The 27470-nt window shown below is 36.7% G+C and overlaps 1 protein-coding gene across 1 annotated transcript; it reads right to left on the bottom strand.

Annotated features, from left to right (window-relative positions):
- Nucleotides 1-2408: 2408 nt before the first annotated feature.
- Nucleotides 2409-4082, bottom strand: LOC149829016 (putative pentatricopeptide repeat-containing protein At3g05240). The gene has a single exon (XM_090017197.1). The coding sequence runs from the start codon at nt 4080-4082 to the stop codon at nt 2409-2411; it is 1674 nt and encodes a 557-aa protein (XP_089873323.1).
- Between the last annotated feature and the right edge of the window lie 23388 nt (nt 4083-27470).

The raw sequence follows: 27470 nt of genomic DNA, 5'->3' as shown, positions 1-27470 counted from the left end.
CTACTCATTTGTTGATAGAGTTAGAAGTGCATGTACACTGTTTAGAATTTTCCAATGCTCCATTATCGTGAACAAATAGGGTGTTTCTGGTTCTTCATAGAAATATGAAGAATTCTTGTTTTACTGATACGAAGACCAGATCTGAGAGAATGATTAAACTCATAAAATTCTGAACATGGATAACCCAAAATTCATAAAGGACACCAAAAAATGAACTAAGAAAACCTGCAACAAGTGGCTTCCTCTTGGAAATGTCATTTTGCTGAGTGTCATGATTTTTTATTTGATAATGTCATTTCCACTCACACATTAGTCAGCCTTATAGGTGTAAAGTAAGCATTGCAATCCTCTAGAACAGAGCAGTTTTTCTACTTTCCCGATCTCTAAGAAAATTTAGACACTGGAATTTGATTTGAAATTGCTAGATTGGAATCCTTATGCAACAGAAAGTGCATGTATGACACATCATAGTTAAAGAATGATCACAAGATATCACAAGAATTATGCAGAAAGTATGTAAAATGAATGGAAAACGAAAAACTTTCTATTAGTGGCCCCGGTGAAAAATAAGTTCTTAAGCAAATATGCTTTCTTTTATATGTTTTTTTTGGATAATCCAAGGGAAAAAAACCCCATCACTGCACATTGGCTGGCCTCCGCTATTAACCAATAAAATTTTAAGGATATCATACAGTGAAAATATGGAGTAGCTTCGCATGAAGAAACAAAAGTAAGCAAAGGATAGGTGGGCACTAAAATGACACTATCAGAAGTTGCCAATGGCCATTTTCTGTCTCTACTGTGTTGCTAGGTCCATGAGCTAAATTTCTAATGCCCAATCTTCAGTATCCCAATGATGTAGATACTTCTAAATCTATCTTTCTCACATGATACATTTGTTCACCAAGTTAACCACTTTATTAGAGGCAATTCTTCAAACAATTCTTAGCTAAAGCTCTCTGAGTAGGACCTGGCCACAAGATGTCGTATGGTATACTTCTACATCTAGGCCTAAGATAGCAAGGCAGATCTAAAATGAACCCTTATAATGTCTCCATCCCCCATAATCACTCACAGTCGGTACCCACTTGGCTTCATGACATTCCCAAGCCTCCAAGAAGGCATCAATAAGCACATACCACTACATCAGAAAGCATTTCTCAGTCGCCACTAAACCTGGAGTTCCTTACATAATTGGATATATTAAAGGCAAGATATGCCAGGACCTGGCATTTCCCTTGATCATCAAAACAAGGTGCTGTGCTGGTTGGGATCAACAGAGAAAACTATTGACCATTAATCTTTTGCAAGATAGATGAACATGCTTCTAAGGATTTTAGCTCAATAGATATGAAGTTGACAACAAAAGTTTCATGGGTTTCATCAACCAAGACAACTAAGATATCTCTTAAATATTAAAATCAGGTTACATAAATACTGCCAAAATCCATGAAAGTTCTTACATATTATTACCAGCCTATTCATGCCCACAAGTTGGAACGTAACTCAACGTGAACTAAGATCTTGACCTAATAATAGTTCAACTTCAATTACACACCTTCCCAGGAACAAATAAGTTATGCTGGAACCTTAATCTAACCAAGCAATAACAATAGAAGCAATGAGAAAAGACGTTAGCTTGTCACATTTTTGTTGATGAACCTCATTCTTGAGTTGGGTTAACTGTTATGTTGGTCCAGTCATGATTGGTTTACCTAATTTCTTGCAGAAACAACCAGAGAGAGAACATTTCAAAATGACATCAGATTATTGAATCCACTGTGGGCATTACTATACATTATAAGGGGGCAGCATATTGACAGTTAGATCTCCTCTTAAACTAAGTTTCAATATGTTTTTCATGATATCAGAATCAGCAGACGTTTACTTCTATAAACAACAGGATGTGTTGCTTGCAGTTAATCTTCAGAATAGACAGATCACTTCCTCTTTACTGAGTTGCAGACCTGTCATTTAAATCTTCATTAGATCCACGTTCATCCACAGTATTCATAACATCCCTTAGAAGGCTTGAACAAGCTTGCTTCAACATGTTTCTCACACAAAAGAACACTCGTCCCCTAAGTACTGAATCTAATGCTTTTTTTCCTTTCCCGTTTGTAGTGCTTCAAATTCTCAAATCTCATGATTGCGGGCAAGCACAAGCTGCCGAATATAAACTATGTCATGAAGCCTCATTCCTGAACCAAGATTTCCAATTTACATGTTGCCTTGATATATTTTATTTCTATTTGTTACAATTATGACAAGCTTCTCTCGGAATCCCGTGACCATATAGCATCTGTCCTAACAGTCAGCATGGAATAAAGGGCAACACCCTATTCCAAACCAAGGAGATACTGGCAACATCTTGTGACTCTCGCACTGTCTTTGTTTTGTCCAGATTGTCATAGGCTGTCAGCATTTCCGTCAATCAAGCTACACCCAGGAGACTTCTTTATTCCCTTCTCTTTCATTAATTCTCTAGCCAGCTTCACATTATGCCACCTACCTTCTTTAGCATAGACATTTGAGAGAAGCACATGGACACCCCCCCTCTGAGGATTCAGCTCAACAATTCTTTTTGTGATGTGTTGGGCTATATCTGCATTGCTGTGGATCCTACAACCACTTAGCAGAGCACTGTATATTGCAAGATTTGGTCTCACTGGTATTGATTCCAATAGCTTCTCTGCCTCTTCTAGGAGGCCAGCACGACTAAGAAGATCAATGATGCAACCATAATGCTCATCTGTAGGTGTGATTCCATGCATAGTTGTCATGCAATCGAAATATTCACAGCCTTTCTCCACCAAACCTGCATGGCTACATGCAGAGAGGACTCCCATGTATGTGACCTCATCTGGTTTGATCCCTGCTCTTAGCATTTCCTCAAAGAGATCGAGTGCACCTTTGCCCTGTCCATGCATGGCCAACCCTGTAATCATAGCGGTCCATGTGAATACATCTTTGTGCAAGATGTCATGGAAGACTTGAATTGCACTATCTGTATCTCCATTCTTGAAATACATATCTATGAGAGAAGTACCAACAGCTCCATCTTTATCAAAGTTATTCTTGTCAATGTAAGCATGAATTCCTTGACCTAAACCTCGGTCTCCAAGCTGTGCAGATGCGGTCAAGACTCCCAACAAGGTCACTTTATCTGGTTGTATGCCTGTGAGTTTCATTTCATGGAAGAGCCTTATGGCCTTCTTATGCTGGCTTGCTTGATTGTATGCACCAATCATTGTATTCCAAGAGACAACATTTCGATCACGCATTTCATCAAACAGTTGACGAGAAACATCCGGTCTACCACATTTGGCATACATGTCCACAAGGGCAGTCTCTAAAACAACATCCTTCTCTATCCCACTTCTCCCAATGTAAGCATGGACGAATCTCCCCAATTCCAAATCCCCACTTTGCCCGCAGGCTGCGAGGACATTCACTAGTGTGACGTGGTTAGGCTGGATGTTACTGAGCTGCATCTCTTTGAAGACTCTTATGGCATCACTACCATTACCCCAATGTGCATATCCAGCAATCATGGTAGTCCATGAGACAACATTTCTTTCAGGCATTTGAACAAACAAACGGCGTGCCGATTCCATTCTTCCCCATGAAGCATATAGATGAAGCAAAGCACTGGAAACAAACACATCCATCTCAAACCCGCTCTTCATCACATGTCCGTGGATCCCCTCCCCATGATTCATCTCTGAAAGCAGCGCACATGATTTTAGAACAAACGGGTATGTGTAATTGTTCGGCGACAAGCCTGCTTGCTGCATTCCCCTGAAGAGCAAGAGGGTTTGTTCTGGTTTGTTGTATAGGGAGTGCCCTCTGATCATGACATTCCACATGAGGACATTAGGTTGGTCAATGTGAGAGAAAAGGGTGCAAGCATAATCAAGATCACCATCATCAGAAATGGCATATAAGGACAACAACTTGTTAAGCAAAGTAACCTCTTGAGCCAGGTTTTTGGTTATCACCTGGCAATGTATTTGCTTTGCTTGCTTAAGGCTGGTGCATGCATGCAAGAGGGCTAAGAGGGTTTGCTTACCTTGTTGCATGGTTTCTTCACATGAATTTGCACCATTTCCTAATCTAGGTTATTGATAATGTAGAGGTAGCAAGATTAAACGGTCCCGATTTTGCCATTTCATCCATGAAAAAGAAATGAGGTGAGGTCTCATAAGCGTTCAAATATAACAAGGGTAGTTGGTCCTGTGAATCCAAATATAAGCTTTGACTGATTTAAGTTCTCTTTCTGGGGTAATTTTCAAATTGGCACCTATGTTTTCATCTTAGCTCAAAAGCCGGTTTAAGGATTGAAAATTTCCAAAAAAATACTCTTAAACTTTGTTCTAGTTAATTTAAAATTCTATGTACAGTTTTGGATTTTAAGTTTATGAGTTTTGACATTAAATTTGTGCCGGTTCTCAAATGTATACACATTAAGAATTTCCTCTCTTCTCCAAAGTCTGATCTCCTTTTTTCACAAGTTGAATCAGTTTTGTTGTGGCATTGGGGGCGACGATGGTATAGAAATCAATAAATTTTCAGGATAACTTGGGAACAATAAAATCAAATTTTGAGGATGATACTAAATCAATATCCACCTGTTTCATAAATACCATCTGTTTTTTCTCAGCAAGGGAAAATCTAGCGATAAATTTTAAAAAAGTATTTTTATCCTGAAAAATATTATATTTAAATTTAAAAAGCGTAACAACTATATCTAAAAAATAAGCAAAATATAAAATATATAAAAACATAAATATCACGTTAATAACACAATAATATCATGAAAAAAACATGATATTTTCAACATAACTGATATTTTCACAATTTTCAAGATTATATTGGTTTACGAAAATCTCACAATAGATTTTGGAGATTTTCAAACAGCGACTGATATTTGTGTCCACATTATGCCTGCAAGGGCTCTGCTCATCTGGTAGGTGACTTGTGAATGTCACCAAGTTGACAGGATGTCACAAGTTCAAAATCCACAGGTGTGTGTGTGTGTGTGTGGTGTGGGGGTACCATCCCCGGTCCAAACGGGGCGAGGCGGGGCAGGGCCCCATTTTCCCCCGATCCACTGCCATCCTTATTGCTAAAACTCTTGAAGACCCTCCTGCCCACCCAGGAGTACACCCAGCTTCGACTTTGAAACAAGGGATTCCATCTGTGAGCAGTGATCATCTCATGTCGGATGGATGGCTAGGAAGTGAAGCCCTTGTAAGCCTTTTTTTAATTAATTAATACTATGACTCTGCCCTGCCTGTTGCCTCTTATCACATCTGATACATAGATTGCTGGCACACTGGCATCTGTATGTTGTCATCTGTTCGGGTTCAGATTGGATATCTGAACGAATCTAAATCCGGTCTAGTCGAATTCAACAGCAAAATCAGTGTTCAATTAGTACCCAGATCCAAATATGGTATCGAGTAATACAACTGAATCCAATTTGAATCCGAATTTGACAGATTCAAATATGAATGTATGTAAAATGCTTTATCCTCTTAGCCATTTAAGTTATCAGATCCGGAATTGCTGTTAGCTTATCCCATCAATATGTATCTGAATCGGACTATGCAATATCTGATTTGTCCGGGTTCAGGGCTGCCTTCATCTGAACCCACCCCATTTACATCCCTATCCATGCCGTGTCAATGAGTTGGTATCCAACCCACAATGCTGCACCCAAACTCACTCAAGTAACAAGTTGTCAGGTTCGGGTCATATGTCAAGAAAATGAAATTCTAAACCTAACCCACATAACTTAAAGTGTATCTGCAATCAGGAGCAGAACTTTTTGAAAGGCAAGCTGGGGTTAGACAGACTCCTACCAGTTATACACAACTATACCATTGGGTTTTGAACCTGCAACGTCCCAACACAAGGTGATGTGCACTAGCTGCTCATACCAGACAAGCGAAGCCCCCGTTGGTAGGGGGCAGACCTACATATGGGCCAGAGTGAGCACTTGCCCATACTAACCCAAATGGTGTGCCTCTCTCTCTCTCTCTCTCTCTTCCTTTTCTCCTTGCATCTCTACTTTTCTTTTTTTCCTTTTTGGGGCTCCTTGGCATGTCTTGTGCCTGTGTTTGGTTTCCCGGTAGGTTCAATGTTGGTTGAACCTGTTTTCGTATCGTAATGTTGATGGTTATAGTCTCTCTCTCTCTCTCTATATATATATATATATATATATATATATAGAGAGAGAGAGAGAGAGAGAGAGAGAGAGAGAGAGAGAAACTGTCATCCAGGATCAAAGACCTAGCCGTGTTGGCTCTGCCTGTCATACTTACTATCACTGTCCTGACAGTATAAAACTTTGTGGGCTTACCCTTTGCCCCAAGGGAGTCGCCATGTTGTGTCTTGCACAAGGGGTGACACCCATAAAATTCGAACTTAGATCGTCTGCCTAGCCCACTATGCCAAACCCTTTTGAGGCTAGACCCGTTACCACTTAGGTGACCTATTTGGGTTGACAATTATATTGAGAAATAAATAATTAGTTGTTTGAAAACCTGTTTCATTGAATGAGTTTTCGTTGAACAAGGCTTAGAGACGCATCCTTGTGCCATGCATTAAAAAAATTGGAAAAAAGGGTTTTTTTAGCGACGGTCAAGACTGTTGCTAAAAACTGTAAAAAGGTTATTTTTTTGGTGCGCTGATCATGCTCGTAATCAGTGGCACAAAAAGTATCTGATTTATGTTGGACATTTTACCTGTTTGACGAAAGAGGTTACTCATTAGTTGTTTATGTAAAAAAAAAAACTTTTTTCTTTATTAAGTCGATATTAATTCGCTCCAGAATGCATTAGATTTGTGCAACTGTATTTCTATTTCCCAAGAGTCTGGTTGAAGATGCACTTTTTTTTTTTAAAGGCAGGCTGGAGTTAGGCAGACCCCCACCAGTTATTATTCAACGTACCACTGGGGTTTGAACCTACGTTCTACCACAAGGAGACTTGCACTAACAGCTCCTATCAACCAGGCAGAGCTCCCCTTAGTAAAGATTGATACACTTGGTGCATGTCAGAAAACTAGGAGCTGCCAACAAGAGTAGAGCCATCCTTGCTAGTGGCAACCATAGTTTGTCATCTAACATGGGACAACGATGGTTCGAAACCCATGGAGGGTATCCTTTGCCGCCAGATGAAAGTTAGGTATACTCTCCAGTGGGAAAGAGACCTCAATGGTTTTAGAAACCGAATGTCTGCCAATGTGGTAGGGGTTTTCATTGTGAAAAAAAAAAAATCATTTAGGGGCCAACCTTTTGCTCCGAATTTTAAATATGGGTCACACATTTCTTAAATTTCAAATATGAGCCAAACTTTGCCTGAAAACTGTCAAATAGGGACCTAAGGTCCAATGTTGTTAGAGGCGTTGAGGCGAGGCGAAGCATAACACGATTTATAAAGCGTGGCATAAGTATCGAGGCGATAAAGTGTAAGTATCATGATAAATAATTGAAATATATTAAAACTAAAATAGTTAAAAACAAACAAACAAATTATTTCTACTTATTCTAATGTTTTAATTTGCAAAAGACAGTACTAAAAATCGAGTTTTCTTCATATATTATCATCTCTCCACAAGTTTGATAACTACTATCACTGACAACTGATTTTTAATACTAACTAATCTACCATGAGCTGCATTAAGATTTTTCTGAGAGACAGGTTTGTGATATATAACAAAAAAAACAGAAAAGTAAAAACAAGAAGAAATTCAAATATTGAGTTCACAAATTATATGAGTCAGATAAAATAAGAAAGGGTGATCTTGGTTTATAGTATAGGCCTCTCCCCATGATTCCAAATACAATTATGGAATCCTATAATAGGTTAGTCAAACAACCATCAAATCCTTGATTATATATAGCAGAATGCTTGTTCACAAGAAAAATCTAAAAACAAATTTCCAACAAAAGGTATGTTCGGTTGGATCATTCTGATTTACTTTCTCATTTGAACGAGAAAGTGAATCTGATTTGTATAAGCAGCAGAACATAAAAAGTTCAGCTGTGAGAAGGTGAATCTCATTTGCCTTTGCAAATGCGAGTCACTTTCTAATTTGCTTGAGATTCAAAATGACATGAAACCCAATGTGATTCTGAATCTCAAGCAAATTAGAAAGTGATTCTGAATCATGTTTTTTTGAAAGGAGCAGGTACCCTAAGAGAGAGGTCTTCAACTTTGTTTAAGCCACCCGTTCATGGTATCAAAGAGGCAGGATTGCCAACAGGGGCTCTGACGGGTCGGGTTTGGTTTGGACCCAGGTGGAACCAGAACTAGTCCTGATTTTCGGGAATGGTATTGGGTCTGGACCTGAGTCTAATCAGACCCATCATAAGAGAAACCATACCTGGACCCGATAAGAAATACATTAACCAGACCCAGGTCATACCCGGTAAAATGATATTTTTTTATCATTTTTACATTGAAAAATTACAGGTCTTAATTGGAACTCGTGTCGGGCCTGGGTCTGGTATAAAATTCACAAACTAGATGGACCTCTAAGTCATGTTTACTTTGCCAGCCATGTGATTCTTGAATCTTATGGTTGTGAATCCCAATCATTATACTTTCTCAAGGTTAGTAGAACACGAAAAAGTAAACGCTGTGATTATGATTGATAGCTGTAATTGTTTTTGCTCATTTTCCCTTGAATCTTGTTAAAGAGGATCTCTTTCTCTCTCATGACATAATCATGCCCCACGATCACCTTCAGTCACCATTGACCACTAGAAGAGGTTATCAACATTGCACGCTATAGTACAGTACAGATAAAATATCATTTTTACCCTTTATTATCATATCATTATCCTCATATAACATGCTCATCTTCGAATCTCTAGATTCAATTGCACCATGCAAATAGATTATTTTGTCCAAATCGAGAACTAGTATGCCAAAGACGTAGGATTTTTTTTAGAAAAGATGCAGAAAGATTGTTTTAGCAGGGAGAGATGGTAACCAGCCTTGGACCCGGGATGGAGGATATGAAACGAGGAATGAACTAAGGATGAAAGTTAAAATCAAAACCCATGCAAGAACAGAGGAGGAGATGGACTTACTCTTGCCCCGCCTTGCTTCATCCCGGATCCTCATTAAGGAAATTATTATTATACTCTTATATATCATAAAATCATATATATATATATATATATATATATATATATATATATATATATATATATATATATATATTCAACTTTAACATAAAACTCTTTCTCTCATTGATCCCATTTCTTTTCTCTCTTTCTTCTCTTTCTTCTAATGGGGCAGGGGTAGAGGTCTAAAGTCCCCCCTGCCATATAAGGGTGACGGCCGAGATTAGGTTTAGCAGTGGATAAGAGAGAAATGGGGCCTCACCCCACGTCACCTTGTTTGGACAAAGAATGAAGACATGAAACGAGAAATGGACTGGGGATGGAGGTTAAAATCAAAACCTTTGCAAGGATGGAGGCAGGGATGAAGGGCAAAATTTTGAAATGGTGCGGGGGGTGGAGACCTTGTCTCCCACACTCGGCCCGATCCATAGTCATCCCTAGTAGTACTAGGGATGCAAATGGGTTGGATACCGGATAGAGGTTTTGTAATTTTTAGTTGTTTCTAATCCGAATATGACTCTCTATGCATTAGTTGTTCTAGATCTTATTCGTTTGCTCCCCTATATGCTATTATAAGCAACAAACTTGTGATTTACTTATTAATCACCAATGCACATCAATGGAGTGTTTCAATTAGGGAAGGCAGTGGAATGGAGGAAATAGGGTCCCGCCCCACCACGTCCCATTTGGACTGATGATGGAGGACATGAAATGGGGAATGAATCGGGGATGATGGTTAAAATCAAAACCCGTGTGGGGATGAACTTACTCTTTCTCCCGCCCAGCCTCGTCTTGCCCCCTTATCTCCATTAAAGAAACTATTATTATTATACCCTTATACATATTATAAAATCTTATATATATTATTTTTTCTAACCCTAACATAAAACTCTCTCTCGAATCTCTCCTCTCCTTCCTCTAACGAGCTGTGCGAGCTCCTATTTCTCTCATTTTTGTCCTCTTTTTCTTCTAATAATGAAAGGCAACAACAATGAAAGAACTGAAAAAATAGGGCTCATTTGAACATATGAAATGAGCAATGGGCGGGGTGGAGACCTTCTCCTCCCCGTCCTGGTCCACTGCCATCCCTATGTTCTAACCTATACTTATCTTGAACTAGGGTGCATCAGGTTTCATATCAAACATGACATATATCTTGAGTGGAACTTTTTAGGATATAATTAATTCATGAACTTGGTCATATTTCATGTGCTGATCAGTAGCACCCTTGTGGTCCAGTTTCCAACCGTGTACACATTCATGGATGCATGGGATGAATAGGATTGCTCTTGTTATTATTTATTATTGTAGTTGTTCGGACTGTCCGGTCATCATGCCTGACTACTTAGCAAGACTTATTTTCTTACGTGGTAGATAGTCATGCATACTTTACTTTTCCGATAGCTAATAATTGTAAGAGGCATGATTCAGTAATTGAGCTGACTATCTAACAAGGCACTTAGGCCTTCGAGAGCAAGTGATCTACCAAAATCACTTTTTAGAAAAAATGACTTGGCATCCTCAAAGTCTACAATACGTAGAAAGACCATGAAGTTCTTGTGAGACGATTCAGAAGATGTCAAATCACTTCCTTACAAATCACCTAATATGCCCTCTCCAAGGGCGGAGCCAAGATAGTAAAAAAATAATAATATTTTCTATGACAATAAACTAAATTAGCAAGTGGATAAAGAAAATTAAGAAACTATAAAGTATCATATTCATAATTAGGAACCTTATTTGAAACTAAACAACATATTTTTAGTTATAAATAAATTTATTTAATAACATAACATGCATATATACTTCAAAATTTAGCCTTTGATATAAAGGCCTAAAAAAGTATCATTTATGAATAATACAATGTAACTAAGCTCAAGTTTCGATTTTGAAATGCATTCAATAAAATATGACAAAAAATACAAATATCTTACAAATAGATAGCCAATATTAATTAGTTAATCTTTTAAAAAATCTATAAACAACATCATAAATATTTATAAATAATTAAAAAAAGTACAAGTTACTTAAAATGAAAAGAAACATCAAATAAATTTAATAAATTTTATGTCTTTCACCCATTTATCTTAATCATAAAGTCAATAAATGAAAACATCAACCCAATGAACAAAAAAAACTCAAACATACTAACATGTTTAAAAAAAATTCAAATATTTAGTTTAACGAATACCTTTTACGATGTGCCTCATTGATTTTTCAAAATTTTAAAATCATTCATAATTGATTAATTGCTAATAGTGTTAAATATGTCTTTCTCGATATAGGTAACCAAAGTTATTCATCTTATTTAAAAACAAACTAAAAAACTAATGCTATTAAAAAAATAAAAAACTCTAAAATCTAATTAAATATTCATACTATTTAAAGAAAAATTAAATGAAAACCTCAATCCTAACAAACACCTTTCATAGTTTTCATACGTAAACTAATTAAGATAAAAAATAACAAAAAACCCAAAATTCTAATTAAGATCACCTTGGTGCCTTCGGACGGTGGCCGATGACGATGGGTATGTGGTTGTGCTGCTGTGGGGTTGGGCCATTGAGGGCCACAGAGAAAGTCGAGAGAGAGAGAGAGAGAGAGAGAGAGAGAGAGAGAGAGAGAGAGAGAGAGAGAGAGAGAGAGAGAGAGGCCAACTTGCCCTTAGGGCTTGTGGGGTCACAGTTCGGAGTGGAGTCAAGGAAGGTGAAAGAGAAAGGTGGGACACAAGTGAGGTTACATATGCAAAAAACAAATACAAAGTGCTAAAACACTAACACAAGTCCAATAAAAGACAATACAAGAGCATTAAGGCACTACAAATACAAGACTTCAAGGTTAAAAAGGGACACAATATAAAAAACATAGTATTTATTACAAACAAAATGCTTAAAAGAAGCATTAAATACAAGAAAGGGGATCGACCCCTATTTATATGCATTAGAGAGCTCCCAAGAGAGTCGTTGGTAGCTCCCAACTGTCATAAAGCACCATAAACATTGGCTTTTTTTTTTTATCCACGATGAAGAACCTTCACCAAAGCGTGGAAAACTCTGGGTGGGGCCTATAGCCACCCTGCTTTACGTGGTCACCTTTGAAAACCATGGACACACCCGTGCACCAACTGGGTTTGATCCAGCATCTTTGACTCAATGCCCTCACAACCACCCCACTGGCCACATGATCTTTATGCATAACTGAGATACTGACAATTTTAAAAACCACTAAACAAAGTTTTTCTTCTAAAAATCGGCAAACAGAGGAATGATTTCTTATAATCGCTCAGAATTGTTAAACCTTAAAAATCTTGAGAAATTTTTGATATGTCCTGGACTCATATTAAAAAAAAGACATGAGGATATATGTTTCTTTTTTTCAATCATAAAAACTTTTAATTTAAATATGAACAGTTTTTTTTTGTTATTGAAAATACTATTAGAACTATTAAAATTATTACAAATATAAAAACAGATGGTCCATGGGTGTCATAGGCCTGCCCACATGTTTTTGTATCGTGTCACTAAACGTAGGGCCAAAAATCCTATGGCCTGTGTAAAATTGTGACAATTTCCCCCAAAGCTGTCAGCAAAACAAGGTGGTGGACGAACCATGTTAAAAATTATGGTTATTTACATATAGGCTATATTTAACCACACAACATTTTAAATTTTTTTTTTTTAATTTTACTTGGAAAAATTACCCCACCCCAGGTGCAGAGACTTAACCGCGCCGGCTCAGTCTGCGGTACTACGGTCGCTATCCATGTCAGCGTAAAACTCTGAGGGCTTACCCTTCGACCCCGTAGAGTCATCAAACTTCGGCTGAGGGGGGGGGGAGTAGGGTGATGCCCATGGGATTTGAACCTAGACTGCAGTCTAGGCCCCATCCCACTACGTCAACCCCCTTGGGTCTAGATTTTAAATATTTAAATATATAACCTTTCAAGAAATTACTCAAATGGCAGCTAGTTTCTTTTTTCTTTAAAATTTCTCTTTTACCTTTAATATGTATACAAGAATGAAATAATTAAAAGAAAAAAAGTTAAATTTGTCATCTTTAAGAGTTAGCTGGAGTTAGGTCATTTGAGCAAGTTCTTGAAAAGCTTAGTCATTCATCTTAAATATTTGAATAGTAAGCCACATAAATTACCTTTAAAATTATAGGCCACTAGGAAGAAGAGACTCATGATAAAAGGTGAACTATCATTCTCATTCATCTTTGGCGCTAAATCACAGTCTTTGGAATTTAACAGCTCTTTAATGGGGGGCCCACATCTCATTGATTACATGAGCATGGTGCTGATGCACTTTGGATGAGCTAATCAGCTGAGCCATCAACCCTAAAAATGACAATCAAGACGTAAGGGTGGGTTAGATCATCTTTGCACCAACATGGCCCCACACAAAGCAATATTCAAAAGTCCAATTTCCAGATTTGATGGCTACAGTAGGCTTATTCAGTGCACACTAGCACCATCCTCACTAAATCCTGATATTGGTAGTCCCTTTGATATCATTCAAGATATATGTTTTCTAAGTCAATTTATCAAAAAACTCACTCAACGTGCATAATTGCAGGCTCAATTCAAAAGCAATGAAAGGTTTAAGTTAATGTTCATTACGGATGGGAGTGGACCCGGAAAAAATGGGGCCCGCCCTGCCGAACCTCACTCCGTTTAGACCAGGGATGGAGGTTAAAATCAAAACCCGTGTGGGGATGAACTTACCATTTCCTCCGCTCCGACCTGCCCCGTCTTTGATCCCCATTAATAAAATAACTAAAATACCTTTAGGGATGACAATGAATCGGGAAGAAACAGGGCCCCGCCTCGTCCTGTTTAGACTGAGAAAGGAGGACATGAAACTGGAATGGAGGCGGGGATGGAGGTTAAAATCAAAACCCATGCAAGGATGAAGGTGGGGATGGAGGACATAATTTTGAGATTGGGGAAGGGGTGGAAACCTTGTCTCCCGCTTCCGCCCTGGTCCACTGTCATCCCTAATGTTCATGTGTGATTAGGGATGCCAATAAATCTGGTTTTATTGGATATCTAACTGAATTTGATTCCATTTAGTTGCATTTGGTAAGTCGAGCATATCCGATTATAATGGGATGCAGATATGGTTTTGACTTTTTTGCTATTGAATTCGACAAGTATGATTTTGATGGATATATATGTACATATGTAAAAAAGTGGATCTGGTACTTTTCACCATCCAATCTGAATCTGTTTAGCCAATATCGGATTAATTGAATATGGTATCAGCCACATTCGATCCGAATCCAAGATATTTACATCCCTATGTGTGATCCAAGGAAGCTCCAAAGCAGATCAAAGATTATGCTATGATCTATGCTACCTTAGATATACTGTGCTAACTATGGAGGATCTAATGAAAATTAGAAAATTTGCAAAAAATAAAGAAAATACAATTATTCAATATTCAATTATCCATCCTGCAAGAACCTTTGAAAATGAACATTTATAGAGAAAAAAGAGAACTCCGATTCTAATCAACATCCAAGATGAATCCAAACTCTACCTAGGATCTTGAATTCTACTTCACTATCTAACATCCAAATATAAAGCATAAATAATAAAAATAAATCTAAACATTAAAAATGGATTCATACGGATCCAACAGGTCCGATAGTGCCTCCCTCATGATATGCACCAATACCTACTTGTCGAGAAAAGAGAGACAAGTTGGTATAGAAGTAAGGATGTCAATGAATCTGATTTTATCCTATATCTGACTGAGTTCGATTTCATTTAGTTGCATTTGGTAAGCCAAAACCATATCTGATTATAATCGAATGCGAATATGGTTATGATCAGCCCCAAAGGGTTTTGGCATAGTAAAGGGGGGGCTTGGCCACTTGGCGGGTGGTCAGGGTTCCATTTCCATAAGTGTCAGCCCCTTGCATTAATGAAGGCAAGGCCCACCTAGTTGATGAGCCTGAGGAAGCTTAGCAACTCCCCAGGGGCAAGGAGCATGCCATGGGTTTACACCATAGGGACATCGATGATACGACAGGGTTAGCCAGCGTGACTAGGTCTCTGATTTCGCGGGTGGTTTCTCTGTTTTGTATGAAAAAAAATCTGACCTTATAGATGGATTCAATATGATTGATTTAATAAGAATTGACCCTTGGTTTGTACTTTTTTATGAAATAATATAAGTTTTTAAATCACAAAATTTTATTTTTTGTCAACTGTTCATTTTTTGAATCACCAACAAATTCTGCATACAAGTAGGATTTTGATGATTTAAATATCAATCTTCACTAAATGAATGATGTAGATCACATTAAATCTGACCTTACAGATGGATTCAGTATGATCAATTTAATAAGAATCGACCCTTGGTTTGTATTTTTTCAATGAAATAATATGCTTTTTTAAATCACAAAATTTTATTTTTTGTCAACTGTTATTTTTTGAATGGCCAATAACTTCTGCACACAAGTCGGATTTTGGTGATTTTAATATCAATATTCACTAAATGAATGATATAGATCACATGTACAAAATAACTTGAATAAATGAAATCCCCCAAAAGGTATGAAAACAGGGTTGACATAATTAATTGATTAGTGAGCTAACCATGTCCTTGGCTGACCTCTAAATAAATCTACTACCTTATGTCTTCCCTACAAAATACAAATGTTACATGATCCAAACTGCAAAAGATGAAAAAAAAATGTTTTGGGGGTAGTGATGTGTGTCCACCTCAGTTTTTTGGGGTCAACCACAAGGAATGACCATCGACTTAAAAGATGAGTGTCCTGAATGTCGCTATCACCAAAATAGCGTATCACAAGTGCTAAATTTTAAATCCCAACTACTTTATGGCGTATGTGAATGCACAGTTGCCTTCCTTTCTATAATTAAGCTAAACCCTTGAAGCCATATTAACATTAACCGTGGCCGCCACTGATGTCAGTGTTAGGATGTTAGCATAGCAACAACTAAGGAAAGTATGACTATTTTTAATCTATGTGAAACAAGTATATATATATATATATATATATATATATATAGGGTAACTGAAATATGTTTATCAACAAAAAATGTTTACTGGTATAAACTAAGATTTTCATAAGTTTTTTTACTTTTTTCAAAAAATTTAACCCGATGTGATCTAGATGTTTGGCTCTATAGAAGCGGATGGATCATCCAGTTACAATGTATAAGAAGGATCTTTTAAGGGTTGAAAATCAATGGCTTAGAAATTTTATAAATATTTAAGCATAAAAAATCACATTTCATCATCCAATTATGATGATCCAATAGTCGATTCCTAGCAAATGGACCATGTTGAATGCATCTTTGGGGTTAGATTTGCAAGAAAACTATAAAAATCTTGATTTATACCAGCAAACATATTTGGTTGGTAAATATATTCTAGTTTCTCTCTCTCTCTCTCTCTCTCTCTATATATATATATATATATATATATATATATTAGGAGAGAGACAATAAGAGAATCATAGGTCACTACAAGAAAAATGATATTTAGCGACGAAAATAATCCATCGTAACGTTGCGACGGATTAGCGAGAGAAAACTATCCGTTCATAAAATTGGAAATAGTTGCAAAATTTGCGACAGAAAAATTCCTTCGCAAACGCTGTCGCAAATTTGCGATGGATTAGCGATGGATAAATTTCATCTCACACTCTGTCACAACTTCGTAATGAATAAGCAACATCATTTTTTTGTCGTTACTCCATCGCAAATTTGCGATGGCGTTTACGATAAAAATTTTTCGTCTCTAATCTGTCGTTAAATTTCTCGTAAAACCCTAATATGAGACCTTTCTTTTTCCTTTCTGTTTCATTCTGTCGTCCGTCACCCATCGCCCTCTCCTTCACCTCCTCCTTCTCTCACTCCATCTCTCGCCGCCGTGTGCCGCTAGCGCCGACGTCGCCATGTGTCGTGTGCTATCACCGACGACTCCTGAGCACCGCCGCCGTCGTGTGCCACCACCGCCGACCCCCAAGCACCAATGCCGCCATGTGCCGACGACCCCTAAACAACCCAACTCGTTGACAACGCCTCATGGTGCGACAAGGTCCGGACACGACTAGGCTCTCACCCTCTTCGAGGCCCCCTTTTAGGGGACTTGGGTCTAGTCCATCGATGAAGATGCTTCTATAGACTACAATTCGGTAGGCGAAGCCTACCAATTCTCAAGTTGGGCTATTCCCGGTTCACTCGCCGTTACTAGGGGAATCCTTGTAAGTTTCTTTTCATCCGCTTATTGATATGCTTAAACTCAGCGGGTGGCCTCACCTGACCTGGGGTCGCTAAGCTGAGACGAGAAATCACCTTTAGATTTCCAGCAAACTTTCGCCGCTTCATGTGAGCTGCGACAATCCATCGCACATAGAGTGCACGACTATGGTAGTCCACCACTTGCCTCACCGTATCGTGTCGTGAGCCAACATTTCAGCCGACGACACACCCATAAAAAAGGCACCATAGGCCAATCCTTCGTTTGTACATTTGTGCTTTGCAGGTGCATAGTTGAGCTAATTGTGCGATGCTTAGTGATAAGCATCGCATGCGGCTAAAAATGTCATGCAAAAAGAAATAAAAAAAAATGCAAAGGCTTTTCATGCAAATCGAGTAAATACCCATGGTGAGTAAGTGATGCAGACACATCAAATGTTATTTAATTTCTTGGATGCAATACTTTTCTATTCACACACTCACTTAGTTGTGAATATCTAGGATTGCTTTGCTGGAGTTCGAAGATCATGCTGAGCATGATTTGAATGTATAAAAATAGAAACACTCTTATTTTTGGAGTTCAGATTTCATGCTAGTCATGGTAGTAGTTAGTGGGATATTTGAGTGTGTTTGCTGCAGGTACATGTTTGACATTGTTGTGGTATGAATGAGTGATTGTATTGCCAAGTTTGATGTGGTTGTATTCATACTTGCATGAAGTTATTTTCAATTTGATTATGCCTTCAATGTAAAATTGTATCATGAAAATATGCTTCAAATGAATGTATCATGTTGATGAATGTGATTTCATCATTCTAAATATCCTTGTGATGAGTATAAATATGATGTGATAGTTTTGCACATAAAAATATTAAGTTATCAATGCATGCATCATAGTTCTTGTGATTGAATGACATCATATATATATATATATATATATCAAATCATTACATTCACCATCAATGCATGATAAATTAGATATTTTCTTCATTATAGCATTCTTATGATTCTCTTTTAACTGGTTATGATAATATCTGTAACATCATAGGACAAAATGACTGCAAACCGTGAATGAATGTACCATAGGATAGTTGACAATGAGGTATTGCTTGAATATATGGATAGTGTTGACAGTTTTATTGAATTTGCAATGCCAAGTGTCAGTACACTAGATCCCACTGGTCGAATCAGGTGCCCCTGCACAATGTGTACGAATAATCGATTTGTAGAACTTCATGGTGTTAGACATCACCTATACATGAAGGGTTTTGTGAGTGATTATCAGAATTGGACGCTTCATAGTGAAGAATTTTGGATTAATTTTGATGCACGGGTGGATATGGTGCACAAAATTAATATGTGAATTTGATATTTGATGCCGCAGGACTAGAACTGAGTTCTGCTATGGGTCCTACTGATGTACCAACTTGGGTAGAGAAAGAAGCAGCAAACGATGCAACTAGTAGATTTTATGACTTACTTAGAGATGCTGATGAGCTATTTTAGAATGGTTGCGAGAATCACATTATCTTGCCTGCAGTTTTTTAACTACTGAATTTGAAGTCTGAGTATAATTTGAGTCAGTCATGTTTTGATCGTTTGTGCTCTATTGTAAAGAGTATGTTGCCCAAAGATGAGAAATTACCATAAATTTTTTATTATGCGAAGGTTATGGTCAACGCTCTAGGTATGGGGTATCAAAAGATAGATACTTGTCCAAATCACTGCATCTTATATTTCAAAGATCAAGAAAATAGCAGATCATGTCCGTCATGTGGGCATCCTCGGTTCAAGCCAAAGACAAGAGGCAATGGTAGCACGAAGTCAAAAGAAGAATTATACAAGTCACTCTACTACTTCTCTCTCACCCCTAGATTGCAACGATTGTATATGTCTTTAAAAACAACTAAACACATGAGATGACATGCAAATAAAGTTTGACATGATGAAGATAAGATCATGTATCATGTTGACGCAGAAGCTTGGAAGCACTTTGATCGTACTCATCAGACCTTCGCAATGGAATTGAGGAATGTTATGCTCGGTTTATGTACAAATGAATTTAATTCATTTAGGGGTAGATCAACTCCATACTCATGTTGGCCAGTATTTGTCACCCCATACAACCTTCCTTCAAGCTTGTGTATGGAGCGTCAAAATCTTTTCTTATCTTCATTGATCTTTGGTCCGACCTCTTCGGGCCAAAATCTTAATATATATTTAAGGACATTGATTGGTGAAATGAAAATATTGTGGGATGGCGGTGTTCTCAGATACGATGCCCATAAAAAATAAAACTTCGATATTAAGGCTATTGTTCTATGGACAATCACTGACTTTCCTGCATATGGTATATTATCTGGTTAGAGCACACATGGAAGGTTGGCATGTCTGTACTGCATGAAGGATACAAAATCTTTTACATTGATGCATGAAAGAAAGCCGTACTAGTTTGATTATCATCGTCGATTTCTACCCAGCGACCATCCATTCCGACGATAAAGGAATGTGTTTCGAGTAGACACAACTGAAATGGAAGGTACACCTACACGATTGTCTAGCATAGAGATTTTAAAACGATTGTGATACTTTCTATATGGACTGACATATGTCCGTAGTTTGTCACCCTTTCTTGGATTTGGGAAGGATCACAATTGAACAAAGAAATTTATATTTTGGAAACTACCATATTGCCGACCTTATTGATACGACATAATTTGGATGTGATGCATGTGGAGAAAAATGTATTTGATAATGTGTTCAATACGTTAATGAATGTCATGGGGAAAATAAAGGATAATCTGAAGGCCCGTATGAATTTAAAAGTAATATGTAAAAGACAAGAATTGGAACTCAAAGAGTACAATGGCAAAGTACTGAAACCAAAAACAAGATACATGCTTGAACCAAATCAAGTAAGACAGGTATGTCAATGGTTGAGATAATTGAGATTTCCAGATGGACACGTCTCTAACATTGCTCGGGCTGTAAAGATAGACGAGGGATAATTATATGGGTTGAAGAGCCATGATTGTCATGTCATTATGCAATGGTTGATTCTCCTAGCATTCCATGATATGTTAGACAAACCTATATGGGGTATTATCTGAGTTGAGTAGATTTTTTAGAACATTGTGCACATCGGAAGTTGTAGTAACTGAGGTAAAGAATCTTGATGATTCTATTGTCACTACTATTTGTCAGCTAGAGAAGATATTTTTGCTCACATTTTTTGATGTTATAGAATATGTGATCATACACTTGCCATATAAACTTATGATTGGTGGTCCTGTGCAATATCAGTGGATGTACCTATTCGAAAGGTATATTTTTATTTATATTTTTCTCTCTAATGCTATTACGAATTTATTGTATTACGAGATGTATATTATTGACAGATGCATGTTTGACCTAAAAAAAGGTTCGGAATAAAGCAAGAGTGGAGGGTTCAATTTATGAGGCGTACACTTTAGAAGAGATTTTAAATTTCTCATCTATGTACTTTGAATCTCACATTTCAATACGTTACACTTGCCCACCTCATAATGATGATGGAGAACAAGTTATTGTGGCTGACAAACTATCGATATTTAAACCACTTGGGCATACCTTTGGCAGTTGTCGGTCAAGACTCTTGGACGATCGAGAGCAAGATGCATCACAAATCTATATCCTTTTTAATGGCTCAAATATCGACCCCTACATCGAGTAAGTATACATAATATATTACACTAAGTTCTCTACGAACGTACATGGTTCAGTAATATAATTATTTATTAAGTATAAACAATTTGATCTAGAGTTGCGAAGAAAACTTCCACATCTCACTGATTCAGAAGTACAGAAAGAATATGAAAAAATGTTTGGGGCATGGTTGAAAGAGTTGGTAAGGACGATGACATGCATTTTTTCCGTGTAAACAATAATATGTTACTTAATTAGTCGTGTTTATAGTCATTGTTTATGGTTGTAGGTCCGCCATGGTGATGTTAATGACCAAAGAATATGTGATTTATAAAATAGTCTGACCAAAGTTGTTCAATGTTACAGCAGGTACATCGTAAATGGTTATCGATTTCATACAAAAAATTACGGTGTAAACAAGTTAATGATGAATAATAGCATGCATGTCAAGGGTAGCAGCTACGGTAAAAATGAACATGACTACTACGGTGTTATTGAAGAAATAATAGAGTTGACTTACTTAGGCATAAATAACAGGGTAACTTTATTCAAGTGTCATTAGTTTGATCCCACAACAACAAAAGTCGACAAAGCCTCAGGCATTGTGGAGGTGAATCATAAATCAAGGTTTGGAGCATATGAACCATTCATATTAGCCTCACAAGCTCAACAAGTTTACTATACTTCATATCCAAATACAAAGAAGTCAGATAGAAATGAATGGTGGGCAGTTCGCAAGGTGGAGTCTAAACTATACCCCGAGTATGATTAGTTATATGAAGACAAGATTGTTGAAGAGAGTGATTACTATCAATCAGATGATATGTATGACTTCTCTTATGGTTACGATGTTACACAGGGTCTGCATGTCACATCTCCATTGTCCGATGGCACATGTATGGAAGAATATGATCCAAATGATATACCAAGTGGATGGGCGCCCAATGAAGAAGAAAACAAAGAGGACGAAGATGAGGAGGAGGAAGAAGAAGAATATGAAAGTCAAACAAGTGATGAGAAAGCATACTCAAGCTATTGAAATACAATACCACATCACTTTCTCATATGCTCTTATGTTTGTATTTCGGAGACCATGCTAGTCACGGTTGTAGTTAGCGAGATATTGGAGTGTGTTTGTTGCAGGTACATGTTTGACATTGTTGTGATATGAATGATTTGAATGTATTACAATGTTTGATGTGACTATATGCATGCTTGCATGAAATTATTTTTTATTTGATTATGTATCCATGTTTATAGAATTGCATATCATGTTACATTCCATGCATACTTATCATGTACATGCACAGGTCATGCATAGTTATAAAACTGATTCATGTAGGACCTTTAAATCTTTACATTTCATGTATATGTCATGTAACTAATCCAAATAACATTTTTATTTGTTAGAATATGGTTCGTGGAGGTCACAGTGGTTGAGCACCCAATGGTCGAGGATCAAGTGGAGGCCGTGATAGTCAGTCTTAGCCTTCGTCTTCACGTAATGCGTCGATAGGTATATTATTTAAATAATTATATACTTGATTAGTTTAAATGCGAATTGTGTGAATTTCTAACTCATTTTTCTATAGGTGTTGTTTCGCTTGCACATGACCCACCTACACCAGCTATTCATACACATCACGAGACAATGTCGGATGTAGGGTCTTCTTAGTCTGACATACTATGACTCATTCAAATAGTGTATATCGATAGTCGACCGTAAGTATTTCATTTTCACTTATCCAGTACTTATCTTATAAATAGTGTATATCGATAGTCGATTGTTAATGTATACCAATTCTTATGCATCATGAGGTTTGAGCTACAAGAAGTAATACAAGAAATTAGGTTGTCACTAGTTCAACATCTTCCAAGATCGGTCGCTCAATGAAAAGAGTACCCAAAGGAGGTGTTGGATAGATTGTGGTCCTCATTCATGGTATACAATCGTTTATAATAGCTAATGTGTTTCATATTTAATTTTTTGTTATAGTCATGTGTACTAACTTTTTGAAATTATTTATAGGCTTTGAATCACTTCGCGACTGTAAAAGAGGAGCAAGACGCGAGACTGGTGTGGCAGAAAGTGGCTGCCAGTCGATTTGCCGACATGCTACACAATATAAAGATTACAACAATAAAACCATCTGGTGGGATAGATGATCCACTGCAGTAGAAGGGTCATGACCCTCATACTATCAGTTTAGATTATTGGGATGCAATGTGCGACAAGTGAGCGGGCCATGAATTTTGAAATCGCTCAGCAAAGGCTGCACAAAATCGAGCAAAGATGCCCGATGTCCATCTACACACAGGTGGATCTAGGACTTTTGGGAGCCACCTGAAGAAAATGATAACTCATCAATATATATTGTCAAATTTATAAGTATTGTTGCATACTTTTAAATTAATTTTTTTATCATTTAACCTCGCAGGAAGCAGAAAAAAAAGACATTGTGATTTACAAGGATGTGTTTATTGAAACACATAAATATAAGAGCATAGAAGAATTTGTATCAGAGAAGGCAAGAGCAACAATGGTATGTATTTATTATATTAATAAATATTATAATAAACAAGTTACCATGAACATTGTAATTCCTAATTATTAACCCATACTCTAATCATTACTTTGTAGGAGTCATACGAGCAACATATGGTAGAGCAATATGGTGATGAATCCACTCAGCATCCGCCTTTTGATCTTGCAGCATGGGTGACTGCAACCGGTGAACCAAAAAAAGGTCGTGTGTTCGAGTTTGGGAGTAATATGAACACCACACCAGTCGTTGCCTCCTCCAGCCAGGGCTCTCGAAGTTCTTCCGCCAGCATCAACTCCCAACGTCCGATTGACCCTACAAATTCTTGGGATGGTGTCCGCCAGCTTGTTAAGAACACAATGCATGACTTTTTACATGAAGTAATTTTCGACGTTATTTGTAATGAGTTGTGCAACTTTTATCAAGACAGGAAAACTTCATCTGCAGGTGCCTGTCAGGTATGAAAGTTTCATGTCATTTGTTTCATGTCGTTAGATTTCAAGCTAGTATATGCATGATTTCATCACATATGAGCATGATTTCATCATTATGAAAGTTTTTTTACTGCCTTATAACACATATATGCATGATTGAATCACTATAAAAGTTTTTTGACAACCTTAGAACATATATGCGCATGATTTCATCATTATGAAAGTTTTTTTACTGCATTATAATACATATATGCATAATTGAATCACTATGAAAGTTTTTTGACAACCTTAGAACACATATAAACATGATTTCATCACTATGAAAGTTTTTTGACTGCCTTATAACACATATATGCATGATTAAATCACTATGAAAGTTTTTTGTCAACCTTAGAACACATATATGCATGATTGAATCACTATAAAAGTTTTTTGACAACCTTAGAACACATATATAAGCATGATTTCATCACTATGAATTTGTTTGACTGTCTTATTACACATATATGCATGATTGAATCACTATGAGAGTTTCTTGACAACCTTAGAACACATATAAGCATGATTTCATGACTATGAAAGTTTTTGGACTGCCTTATAACACATATATGCATGATTGAATCACTATGAAAGTTTTTTGACAACATTAGAATACATATAAGCATGATTTCATCACTATGAAAGTTTTTTGACTGCCTTATAACACATATGCATGATTGAATCACTATGAAAGTTTGTTTACAACCTTAGAACACATATATGCATGATTGAATCACTATGAAAGTTTTTTGACAGCGTTAGAACACATATAAGCATGATTTCATCTCTATAAAAGTTTTTTGACTGCCTTATAACACATATATGCATGATTGTGATACATAACACATTTATTTGACAATCTTATAAACCGTATATGCATGCTTGAATCACTATGACATTTTTTTGACAACCTTAGAACACATATGTGCATGATTGAATCACTATGATTTTTTTTTGTCAGCCTTAGAACACATATCTGAATTCTGTTAATGTCCTTCACTTTATTGCTAGTATATGTGTCATTCATCCATGTTACTTTGATCACCTTAGATTAGGTGCATTGCATATAATTTATTTCATTATATTTTGTTTATCAATACTAACCTTTCGGTTCTCTTGTAGGATGCTGGAGATAATCAACGTAGAGGAGTTGATGTAGGCATGGATGAAGGGACAGATCGAGACAATAAAAGAGGATGATACTCTGAATCTTGGCGATGATTAGATTCATGTATTGAATTTGTTGCACCTTCTTGTTGTTTCAAATGAAACTTTTTGTCTATGTTCACTTGTAAATAATTAGAACTTGGCGAGGATTATAGTGGATTGATAAATTTGTTTCACTTATAACTTGTGTTAAATTTGTTTCACCTGCTTTGTATATGTATTTTTTATGTGTACTTTGTTTTTTATACACAGGATATATAAATTGTATAACGATAAAAATTTTCTTGATATTTATATTTCAAATAAAATTTTTTTTTTTAAATTTTTATGACAGATTAGCGATAGATACTATCTGTCGCTAATTAGTATCGGCCTCCAATTTAGCAACAGATTAGGGATGGATATTTATCTATCGTAAAACTAAATCGACTGATATTTTATGATGGATTATAATCCATCGCTACAATAGCAATGAAATTAGCGATGGATGTGCATCTGTCGCAAAACCAAATCTCTGTGGATTAGCGATGGCCTCGTGATGAATCATGGCATTCGCTAATCCATCATAAATTAGATACAAAAGTAGCAACATATGTATCTCGTCGCTAATTAGTGACTAGGAAATTGTGATGAAAGTTATCCATCGCTAGTCTGTCGCTAAACTGTTCAACGACGGATTAGTGACGAATTACGTCCGTTGCTAATCCGAAGATTTCTTGTAGTGGGTGCAAGTTGTATCCTGGCCATATAGATGTGTTTCACATGGTTTGTTGGTTAGGGATGGTGCCCTGAATTATATTTTTTCAATGTAAAAATATGATTTTTTTTTAATCCAAGATTTTGGTGTTTTGTAGACTAATCCCTTGAAAATTTTGCTCACACGTAGCAAACACATGATCTGAAATTTGTTCTATACTAAACAAACTTACACTTGTAAGGTTAAATTCGTAAAAAAAAATGAAATTTGTGGGAAAATAAAACATTTTCTGTTGGATTGCCAGTACAAATGACTAGTATATATATTAGTAATGATAGGATGCTCTTGAAGCACCTACTCCTTGATTATAGTCGTTGGATCTTTACTGATCCAACGTTGATAATGATAGTTAAATATTGAATGTCTTCCTTTATTGTTGCTAGAAACTAAAGCAAATGAGAGGGTGAGAGGAGGTTTTCAAAGTTGAACAGTAAAGGCACTTTTGTTTGCTCCTTTAAGAATGATTCTGAATCAATGTGATTCAGAATCACATGGGTCTCAACCAAACATAAAAAGGTAACTTGTGATAAACTGAATCTCATTTGCCTTTGCAAATAAGAGTCACTTTCTAATTTGTGTGAGATTCAGAGTCATATTTTCACCCGTGTGATTTTAAATCACATTGATTCAGAATCATTATTTAAGGGAGCAACCAAACATGCCCTAAATGAGTTTATTGTTTTTTGGGCAAGTCTCTCTTTTTCTTTCCTCATGCTTTCACGAAGGATGATGCTCTTTTGGTAAATCTCTCTTTCCTCTCATGTGTACATGTATGGATGAATGGTCATGGATAAAAACAAGTGGTCGGACGGTGCTCTATTATGCATACCTCATTTTATCTTTCTAAAGGACCTCTATGACAATCACTATAAGAAATCTGCGGATTAACGATGAATGCTATCTGATGCTAATCCATCACAAATCCATCATTGAACTATTTAGCGACAGATTGGTGATGACTTAACGATGGATAGCGTTCGTCGCAATTCCTTGGTCGCTAATTAGTGAAAGAATTGATTTGTCGCTACTTCCATCGCTAATTTACGATGGATTAGCGAATGTCATGATCCGTTGTGAGTTCGTCGCTAAATAAGCACTGATTTGGTTTTGCGGCAGATACATATCTGTCGCTAATTCATCAAAAAAATTTAATGATAAATACGTATTTGTCTCTAAATTTTGTTGCCAATTTAGCGATGGATTATATTTCATCGCAAAACATCGACTGATTCAGTTTTTGAGACAGATAAATATTCGTCCCTAATCCATCGCTAAATTTGTGACAGATATTATTCATCGCCAAATGTCGTTGCTATTTTGCGACTAAATTTCTTCGAAAAATCCATTGCTGAATATTAGCGACAAAAAATATATGTCGCTAATCTGTCATAAAATTTTAAAAAAATAATATAATTTTGTTTGAAATATAAATATCGAGAAAAATTTTTTCATTATACAATTTATG

This window comes from Nuphar pumila, chromosome 9, assembly GCF_984573655.1.
Source record: "Nuphar pumila chromosome 9, dmNupPumi1.hap1.1, whole genome shotgun sequence".
Classification (NCBI taxonomy): domain Eukaryota; kingdom Viridiplantae; phylum Streptophyta; class Magnoliopsida; order Nymphaeales; family Nymphaeaceae; genus Nuphar; species Nuphar pumila.
The sequence above is the reverse complement of the archived record's forward strand: the minus strand, read 5'-3'. Positions and strand labels throughout refer to the sequence as shown.

What these genes read in the sequence shown, in the direction of transcription:
- LOC149829016 (XM_090017197.1), bottom strand. Translation starts at nt 4,082, where the DNA reads ATGCAACAAGGTAAGCAAACCCTCTTAGCCCTCTTGCATGCATGCACC.